The 10,525-nt window shown below is 43.6% G+C and overlaps 1 protein-coding gene across 1 annotated transcript; it reads right to left on the bottom strand.

Annotated features, from left to right (window-relative positions):
- Window positions 1-580: 580 nt before the first annotated feature.
- usp40 (ubiquitin specific peptidase 40) lies at window positions 581-10,402 on the bottom strand. Its single transcript, XM_057338831.1, has 31 exons — window positions 9,714-10,402; window positions 9,579-9,646; window positions 9,382-9,495; window positions 8,889-9,053; window positions 8,612-8,758; window positions 8,115-8,258; window positions 7,885-8,013; window positions 7,564-7,692; window positions 6,958-7,065; window positions 6,510-6,810; window positions 6,342-6,423; window positions 6,091-6,262; window positions 5,933-6,017; window positions 5,770-5,840; window positions 5,249-5,610; window positions 5,018-5,168; window positions 4,879-4,939; window positions 4,741-4,794; window positions 4,573-4,661; window positions 4,410-4,496; window positions 4,303-4,339; window positions 4,160-4,224; window positions 3,566-3,640; window positions 3,387-3,471; window positions 3,193-3,272; window positions 2,806-2,924; window positions 2,635-2,700; window positions 2,330-2,540; window positions 2,001-2,096; window positions 1,634-1,728; window positions 581-1,323 (listed from the first exon to the last, which is right to left on the bottom strand). Exons 1-31 carry the CDS (start codon window positions 9,907-9,909, stop codon window positions 1,209-1,211), a joined length of 3,759 nt encoding a protein of 1,252 aa, XP_057194814.1. The 5' UTR covers window positions 9,910-10,402; the 3' UTR covers window positions 581-1,208.
- Window positions 10,403-10,525: the final 123 nt, after the last annotated feature.

Raw genomic sequence — 10,525 nt, 5'->3', positions numbered from 1 at the left:
TTAGTTAGAGATTGTTGTGCATCATGTAAAACTACCGGACGAGTAATGTGTGAACTTGTGCCTAAATTGATCAAATTAAGATTTCTTTTTAACTTGTATTTTATATATCACAGTGTTTGTTTAGTAAGCTCGTGTCATTTATGTTTTAGCGCCAACTGTTGCGCAGGATTCGGGCTGCCACCAAATTCTGATTGGTTGGTCTCTCTTCCTAAAGACCATTAAACCTCAATAAAAGTCTAACTGTGCTGTATGCAACCACACAGCATAAACAACAGGTTTAAAGAGTTAAAATTATGAGAAGTAAACAATGACTTTGGGCTCTACAGGCAACTGGACATAATTTCTTCATTAACCTAGTAAGTAAAACCAAGGTGGAAAAAGTAAAGGTATAGGACTATTGTTCCAAAGCTGTAGGCTTTCTAATGTGAAATGAATCTTTTGAAAAACCTTTTTACAGCTCTTTTTCGCAAAATGGCATTTCAGAATGGCCACGTTTGTCCAGCTTTGAAAAGTAAACCGAAAGGGAGTTTCATAAAATGACCCGTAAACAATCGGCAGTTTACGACATGAGGGTGGGTAAATAACAACAAAGTGTTTATTTTGAGAACATTTTTAATAAAGAAAATTTGTATATTTTGGACTTTTACTATGACCTGATGTCTCAAAGGCATAAACATTTCAAATGACAAATAACAGATTTCTGTGTAAACCAAATCTGTTATACAGTATTGTGATGATCTCGTTTAAAGGAAAACACAAACTAAGCCCAAAGGTTTTCTTCACATCATTTCACACACATACAACACACGTGAGGCAGAGAAATCCCGTGTTCTCTCTTGGTCTCGCTGGAGAACTGTTAATGAACTGCATAAAAAGGCTGAGATTCAAGATGTCACTTTGTTTAAGAAATCTGTTGAGAGGACGTCACTTTGTTGGCTTGAGAGTTCAAACAAATTCCCATATTAACTCAAAATGGTCCTCCAGTCTAAAAGCATCTTAAGTTGAGGTTTGGATTTCAGATCTTTTTGCCCATGAAATCTTTTGTTCACGAGTTCTGAAAAACAAGCTGTTTGTGAAGCAGCACTTTGACACCGCCTTCACGCCGGCCTCTACATCGTGACACTGTGGAGTTTCTGTCGTGGCACCACTGGTTTTGGCTTCTTCAGTGTCTGACCAATGAACAGCTCCGAGGTGCTTCTTCACATGGGTTACCTGAACAATCCAACATTAATGGACAAGGCCACCTCTGGTTTCCGGTTCTTAGTTGGGCCGGACTTCTTAGGGCCTGTGTTTTGTGTACAATCCCCACTGCCAGCATTTTCCCTAATAGACAACATTAAATCAAACAGAGTCAACAGATTTCTTCCACAGTGCAACCAACTGAAATGTGTTTTTCAGATATGATCTGTAGGACTGAGGGCACCTACACCAAAGATTACACTAGGGTTAACTCTAGGTGACACTTCTGATGATGTTACAGTTATGTTGGCTTGTGACATCCGATTCAGACCATAATACGTTTCCAAAATCTGATTTCACTGTTGGATCTCAATCGTGATTTAGTTTGAGTCGGACATGGCAAATGAAGTTAAGGCTAATAAACACTTTCTCTATATTTTGAACAAAATTGTACCTTGTTTTGTGATTGGCTGCCTCTTCCCTGAGTCTCTGCTGTCCGATCTCATCCTGCACAGTGCTGAATTCTTTATTAGTGTCTATTAGCAGATTCTACACAGACAGAAAAAAACAATCGTTAAAATCTGACGCTAATTTAAAAAAGCATAAATAGTTCAGGACAGAGTTGGAAATAAATTTGAGGAAAACTTTTTTCAGAGACCGTACTTGCTGTTTCCTTTTTTTTAAGTAGTGTGACAAAAACATGACAACTGTTTCTTTTATGTTGCACTGTATTGCACAGCAGCAAATCAATAAAGTGATTGCTTGGGGCCAATCAGACAGAACGCGCTTTTTGCAGTTAGCTGATTCTTGTTTCCGTTTACCTTGACACCTATAATATCTCCATCTTTCAGGTAGAAAGGAGCTGCCTGTAAACCTTCGGCTTTCCTCTTCTTCTTCCGTTTTGAGACCTGCTGAGTCTGAGATTATTCAGCAGGGTTAATACACTTCATTAAAGAGATGGATACGGTACTTGATGCTAATTGGTTAATAACCATGGTTTATTTACAGTATAGCACAGCTTTGATCTCTTTAAGTTACTGCTCTGTTGCAGTTTTCATGGGATCATATCTTCTCATGAAAACATGTTATTTAATACAGTATATACATTAGTGCTTAATTCCCTCAAACTCATCTCTTGTTCTTTCCTCACCCAGTTGGAGACGGGCATCCAGGTGTGTTTGTCAGGCAGGTGTTTAGCCAGAAGCAGGTTGTCAGGAGTGAGACCGTACTGAGTGGCCAAAGCGGCATACAGGCCCCTGGCGGTCCCGTCACGTCCGGCGTCCCACAAAAACTCTTCTGCGGGATAATACGCCTTCTCTCCGGGCACCCCCATCTGAACCGTCAGCAGCAAATCCTTCAGCCTGAACAAACAGAAATATGACATTCTCCTTTCAACAGGAAAACACAGTGTTACTTTCATGTATTTCTATAAACTGACTGTGAAATGAGTCTCACCCGAGGTCCTCCTCTTTCATCAACCTCTGGACACACACCTCCGCCCCATTCCCTAGCTTCAGTTTCCTGCAGGAGGAGGTGAATATTAGCAGCCGATTCAACGAGAAAGTGCAAGTCCCTTTTTAAGCACCTCATTGGTGGAAAGGAGGTAAAAGAGACAAAGCAATGAACCTGAGTGTCTGCTGTTTTCCTCGGAGTATACGAGCCAGTTTCCGTCCCTCCAGCATCCACACGCGCAAGAACGCAGGGCTCGGCACGCACACGTCATGAAGGGCCGGCAGAGTTGTCACCTGAAAAAGTGTAGAAAGGCTTTTCTCAAGGGTGGGTGGGGTTTACGGGACTCTACCGTAATTACGGACGTCAACAGAGTTCCCACACTTTTCGACCAATCACTGTCACTGACTTCTCCGTGACCTTTCCAGTCATTTAAAATAATTGCTGTGGGAGATCTGCATTTGATGACTCATTAGTGTACAAATGCCTCTGAGCAGACAGACTGATGTTATCATTATTATTAGATAAACTACTGCTAGTGCCGTCTGGCAACTATTGACCAACCTGAGTCTTGAAGTCATCTAATGAAGCCTCCTCGGATATCTCCACATATCCAACGAATCTCATCTCTGATCCAGAGCACTCTGAAACACCCGAAAACACACGCACAACCATTCAGCTGGCTGAATATTATATGTAGATATTTATGATTTAGAGACGTTTTCATAGAGAGATAAAAAATGTGCTAGAAGTCCAACCTGTAGGGAACTCCTGGTATAGCTCTGGAACGCTGGAGCTGTCAAACGGATCCATGGACATCCTGACAGACAGCTTAAGGTAACCCTGAGATTAGAGTGAAAAACACAGACATCTTGTTTGAAAAGGGCGTTTTTGGATTTTTTAAACACACAAAGAAAAACCATTGTCAAGAATGCACCTTTGGAGGAAGTTGCCCCTCCACCAGCACCAGTGTGTCCCCATGAAGAACCTTTGCCTCTTTCAGAGATGCATTCTGGGAAATGAGAGTAAAACCATGGTCAAGGCAATCAGGTCATTGTAGGGATGTAAGAATTCACATTCCGATTAAAATATGTGAAGATTCAAGTCGGTTGAGATGTTAAATGAATCACAAAATGCATGTTTTGAACAGCAGGGGGCGCTGTGTTTAATGCAAACTTGGTAAACATGGATATGCTGATATTTCTTTAAAAAAACATGTAAAAAAGTGCAAGTTAGGAAAAGCAAAGACAAAGTCTTAATTTATGAGACTTTGTTTCATTTGGAATTTGTATTAAAATTGCAATATAGTTTTGTTAATTGACAGAATTTGTTTTTTTATTTGACAAAGAAATGTGAGATCAGCATCGCGAGTTGAGTGAATTGTTACATCCCTAGTTAATTGGTAGCATTTTATCGAAAACTAAATTTGGGTGGGGTGCCAGATAACTTTTTAAATAGTCAGCTAAAACAAGTTAGAAATAATACAAAAACCGATGAGTTGTTGGGCAGGGGGTCAACTATTGTGCCCTACCTCATCCATAAGGGGCTCTCCGATCTCTTCACACCAGTCGACTCGCCTCAAATGCCACGAGTCACCTGAACAGATGCTTAAATCATAAATCTGGTCATGTTGATCGGTCCTTTACTGCAAACATTTAAAGAAGCAGTTTTTACCTTCAAGTCTCGCCATCAGCAACATTTTCTTAAGGCACTGAAATGACAAGAAGCGGCATTATTACTTACGTTCCCGCACATCTTGATAACACAACCAGAGAGCTCACCTCTTTAACGGTTAGCGACTCCTCTACAGTGACCTCCAGCTCCTGACCATCAGAGGGCGCTAGACCAACACTGAAGTACAAAAACAACTGCAAAAAGCAGAAAGTTCTCAGTAGAAAGTCAAAAAAGTCCACATGGGTGAGAGAGATGCTCTCTACAACGCACCTGTTGAGCTGTTGGTGCCGGTCCGGGGCACAGGAAGAGTGATGTCATCAACCTGATCCCCGCATCCCGTACGCTCAGATGCTCGTGCACTAGAACACACGCAAAACAAGTATGCTTAAAAACTTGACATCCCATTAGCAGCGACGCTGATGTTTTCTGAGAAGGTACCTGGAGGTAAACGTTTTCCAGATCGGTCCGTCTGTCTCAGACAACACTCAAGACCTGATCATGAATGAAGGACAAAATGAGTCTCCTGAAACATCGAGCGTGTGGAAATGTTATTTAGTAATTATCGAGTCCCGTTACCATTGAGTTTATCCAGGAGTTGAAGTCCCTCGAGAGCTTTGGCTTTCACCTCAGACAGCAGCTGCGAGAGTCACGCACAACAAATCAGTGCAAACGTCACCAAAAATATCTGTATCTGCACTTATAAGTCTTTATTTACCATATTTCCAGAGGCAGAGACTTTACTTCTCCTCTTGTCCTGCTCCGCATCTTCCTCCTGCATCCCACTCCGTGGGCAAAACTCCACCTGCAGCCACCGACAGTCTGACGGCGTCGTCACTGTAACAATGTCACCATTCATGTTGAAGATACTGTGGAGAAACAGTAAACTTACTGTATATCTTACTTGATTATTATAACTTTAACCAACGGCACAGTGTGCGTCCCTCACCTGCTGTCCAGTTCTTTCGGCTGCAGGAGCAGTAAAGCATCTCCATCTTTCAGAGACAAGTCCCTCAGCGTCCTCTGCAGGTCCTGAGGTGGAAAAACCTTCCAGCCGCTGGCGCCGCCTCCATCAGCCCCCGGGCGGCTCTGTTCCTGGCACAGCAGGGCCTCCTGGGGACCTAAGGCCTCGAGCACTGTACCCAGTGTGGCCCCGCCAGCGAAGGCTTTCATGGAACGCACCAGACCGTCTGCGTCGCCCTCCCCGACCCCAGACTCGTCCTCACAGCCCAGCTGCTCTGCGGAGGGACGGAAGACGGTGAGCAAAACCGGCTCCCATTCAGCGCCGGTCTGCATCGTCACACCATTGACCTGAAAAAGACGTTTTAAGGGTTTTCTTTAAGTCACAATATAATACTGACACTTTTAAACAGAAGTGTTTAATAAAATAAAAACACAGATATGTTTTGAGACATTTATAATAAATCTGTCCAGCCACTATGTGGCGCCGGTGTTCAAGCAATTCCTCACTTCTCTTCCGTTCCACACGAAGAGATCAGTGCCATTACACACGCCCGCACTATACAGGGACATCTGGTCATCTGTAACAACACGACAAACATAAATAACGGCTGAATCACTAAATCAGGTCATGTGTCCGTCTGTCAGCGAGTGTTCAGAAGCAACCGTTCACCTGTCAGCGTGTCATACAAGTGTAATCCAGCCGGCACATTCTTAGCCACAGTCAAAGCCATGTCTCCATCCCAAAGATCCTGCATCTGCAAACCAAGGTCAAAGGTCACTCACCGGTCACTTCGTGAGTTGATGTACGTGATGTACTAATGATGTCACCTGGTAAACGGCCAGTCGCAGGTCTCCCACAGTCTGTCTGCGATCAAAGGTGACTGTGATGATGGAGTCGTTGTTCGGTGCCGTGGGGTGCAGAGCTCCGTTCTCACAGCGGTAACGAGGGGCCAGATGCAGCCGCACCTCGATGCTGTTACTCGTGGCGTCAAACTCGGTTCTGCGGACACAGAAGACTTCGACGTAACACAAATGTGTCGTACGGGTGTGTGAGCGTGTTTAATTGGACGGGACGCCACCTTCTCTGCAGAAGTCTTGCGTTCTCCTCTTGGACCATCTCCAGTAGGTGAGGCGGCACTTTGTATCCAGCGTTTCCTATCGCTGTTGAACACAACACAACGTAATGTTTCAATATTAGAACCGCAAACACAAACGTTAAGATTTAAAACCGCATTTCATCAGCGTACCCTCTTGAGGTCTTTTCATAGTGGACTTCCTGTAGAAGAGCATGTAGGCGCTCTCTTTGCCCTGAAACTGTTTCTCTATGTCCTTCTCTGTAATGGCTGTCACAGTGGAGTCATTCAGATCGAACCAGTGGCATCCATCGGATGTGTCTGATGCTTCTGCCTCCGTGGTCTCCGTGACGGCTGCAGTCGGACTGAACGGTTCGGTGGAAACCGATTCTGCCGCCGCAGGAGCAGCGCTCTTCAGAGCAACACGGGTTCCATTCGAGACCAGCAGAAACACCTCCGGATGGCTTTGCAGAAACTGGAACATGAAGTGTTGGAGTTAAAAAGCTGCGTACTAGAAACAAAATTCTCTTCTTCGCATTTCTAGTTTACTTTTGTACGACATAAGCAGCCCTGTTTTTCTCTCACAACTCTGCTAACATTGTCAATACATGAAATATCTGACCTTGCTGATGGTGCCGTACTGTTTCTTGTATTTTTTGCTCCACGGTGTGCCGGTTTTATTCAGCAGCTTTTGTCCCAGCTGATCCACAAGCACAGAGTTTGACTCCTCCTGAGAAAAAGAAGAATTGGAATATGAATGTAAACATTGACTACGGTGGCTTCACGGTGAACGGATTGGACTGTATCTATGCAAGTAAATCAATATTTACACAAATCTCAGTGGCACCAACAAGAGTAGGTCATTAGTTTTGCCACTAGCTGTCGTGTTAGGTCTGTCGCAACTCGTCATGCATCACATGACTTCAGTCGCTCTTGTTTTGAAAACAAAAACGTCCTTCTGATGTCATCACTTCCTGTTTCAGTGTAGCTCTGTGACATGATTTTATATGGTTAAATATTTCTGAAGTGAAACCGATGATTAGTGTGTTCACAATGCATGTTACAAGCATCAGTGCTGGACCATTTTTTTCTGGACAATTAGTTCAAATGAGTACTTCTGCGAGCTCTAATGTACTAGATATTACTGGTATATTAGTTTGTGATCTCTAACAGCGATTTCATTTTCACACCTCATGGCTACAAGCAGCTCTATGGATTGATGCTGTACCTGAGCAAGAATAGCGGTCAGAACAGATAGCGGATCATCCGCGTCCACTGAATTCTCAATCTCACTCTTGTCTTCTGTCACTCTGGCCTCTTGTCTCCAGGTCTTTGTCTTAACTTTTACATCTTCATCCTGAGGACAAATCCCAACAGAGGATTACAGCAAAAAGTATGCAGCAGAAAAAGCTCTAAGAGATAGAGATGATGTTTGATGTACATGCTACCTATTGTACATAAAAACCTAATAAAATACAAATGAAAAGTCCTGAGTGGTCAGAGAAAAGACAAAACTACAGGTCATACTGTACATACAGTATAGACTCACCGGTGCCTCCCAGTGGCCAAGCTGATCCACATCTTTGATATAGACGTGATAATGGCCACCGTAACAACCTCCTTTGTGTATGATGACAGAGAAGAGCTCGTACGAATACTCCGAGTCTGACCAATTGCTCTGTTGAAAACAATGTGTGTATTAATATTCTTATTACTTTATTACTCGCACAATTTGATTACTGCTGTTATTTAGTCTTTTAACGCATTCGGTTTTTGTACCTGCTCACAAAACGCTCTGAGATTGAAGGTCAGAGGAAAGACGTAGCTTCCCGTCTCTTTGTAGCGTTCACACTTGGCGAAGTCGAAGTTGAACCTCAAAAGAGAAATGGTGAGGAACGGTGGCAGATCCCTCAGTTTAGCAGACTGCAAGCAGCGACATCATAAAGTTAAACAGGTTTATTCAACTGAATTACAGCAGGTTTACCTCAATACTGTAGTTCTCTTGAATTGCAGCTTAGCGCTATTTGCACATTAATGGGGTCATATGATGAGGAACCAATTTTTTATCGTTTAAGATGAAAGAGCTTGATGTACTACAAAAACTGTAACTTTCAGAACTCGCAGCAGAATTGACTCGAGTTCTGAACGTGCGTAACTAAGACAAACGATAGGAGTTTAAAACTGTATTTGACATTTCAGCAAACTCAGTTTTGAGTCTCCTGTGAACATGGCCTGGGATGAAAAAAGACAAACAAGTGATAAAAGTCGTGACTGACCTTAGCAGCCCTGACCAGCTGGTCACATTTGCTGCAGCGATAGAGGTTATTACCCTCAAAGAGCTCTTCCTCCACAAACATGTTCCACAGCGCCTCCTCCAGTCCACTCACACCCCGCACGGACACTGTCAGGTCCAGAAAGTCCTCCTGAGAAAGAACCAAAGGAAAGGAAAGTGAATTAAAGTCAAGTGTGAACTAAAGCGAATTGAAGGAAAATCAAGTGAATAAAAAAGTGAGGTGAATTTCAGTGGCGCACACACACACTCTCTCATCTCACCTGTCTCTCACTGATGTTGCCGCATTCCTTGCAGGTGATCTGGTTGACAAGCGTCCCGTGGTACAGGCGGTGTATGAGCCTGCTGCCCGAAGTGTCCACTAAAGAGCTTTCTAGAGCGCTGAACAGGATCCGGTTCAGCTCCTGAACATCCTGCTGAGCCATTTCCTAAAGACACAACCCACACAACCCACAAACCAACATATCCATATGAGATAAACCTGTTCTCGCTCCAGACCTGAAGAGTTCAGTGTCACAAAAACACAGTCATCAGAGTGCATCCTTATTTATCTGAATGAAGAATCAAGTTCAGTCTGAGACAGTTCAACAGTGGTTGTTCTATAGTTTAAAGGAATAATAAGCGTTACCGAGAAAACACTAATATAGTTATATTTAGAGGCTTTAATCCAAAGTGACTCTTTGGCAAGCCACCTTTTCAAAAATCAAAAGCATCTGCTGTATGACAAGTAAAGAAAGATCCCCAAGGGCTTTGTACCTCATTGTTGGTCCATCCAAAGCTGTCAGTCAGATCTGTTGTAGAGGCCGTCTGTTCGTCCGCCAGCAAAAGACGAGCAAACAAACTCTGAAGTTCCAGTGGGATCACACGGACCTGAGATCACACAGCACAAACTGTCTATTCACCTGTCCCTCTAAAACACACACACCTGCTGCATCTCTCATCCTCACACGCACCTTGGCCTCCGGGTTGTCCTTGTCAGCCAGACAACCCAATTCATCCGGTCCAAGACTGAAGAGTTCCTCTACAACAGACAGTTTCGTGAGTAAAACCACCAAACATCACACACATCCTCAAAGTGCTCAACGCACCTCTCAACTCGGGTGTGAACAGAAGAGTCTGGATGAGGGAGTTCAGGTAACAAGTGCCACCCTGATTCTTTATCCCGCACAGCTGGACTTTTCCCCGGGGTGGAGGAGGTTCGCACTCTCTCCCCTTCACAGGTTTACCTGTGCCAGGTGTGGAGGAAAAGCCGTCCCCGTCCTCCTCAAACAGATCCCCGAACATCTTCGCAACGTTTAGTGTTGATAAACCTCCTGTTCGTTAGGTTTCGTTTAGAGAAAACTGAAAGTTTCACCTATTGCTATCTCATCTTGGTCTTCCCCAGCTCCCGGTTTACAACCGACGGGCTCACCCTGGAATAAGAAGACTTTACAGGACTAAACATCGCTTTTCAGAAACCAACCGGGGGAGAAAATGATATTTTACGGTGTCGTCAGTGAATCTCAGTCCTTTAAACGCAAACTGGCAATCTGACGTGACAGCGCGACTGCTTCCATATTTCAGCGCTAAGATTTCATACAACGAATGTTTTTCGGTGACAGTCGCTGTATTAGTTCCGGTTTATTATACCGTTGACGCATTTACTTAATGTCTTGTTAAACGAGACAGTTTAAACCAAATCAGTCGGATATTTAATTATGATAAGGACATAAATAAAATCTGAGTAGAACTCTGTTCGTGTTTCAGGACGCAGCCATGTTTCACAAGGAAGACGTTCAGCCGCAGTGCATTGTGGTACTTGTGGTTCTGAATGCTAACTACTCTTATTTGCACGCGTTGTTTTGTTTATCTTAAAGAACTACAACTTTCTCTCAGGTAGGTGTTTTTTGGCTCGAGGGGT

This window comes from Triplophysa rosa, linkage group LG7 (genome assembly GCF_024868665.1).
Source record: "Triplophysa rosa linkage group LG7, Trosa_1v2, whole genome shotgun sequence".
In the NCBI taxonomy this organism is placed as follows: Eukaryota; Metazoa; Chordata; class Actinopteri; order Cypriniformes; family Nemacheilidae; genus Triplophysa; species Triplophysa rosa.
This window is presented reverse-complemented; position numbering and strand designations above follow the sequence as displayed.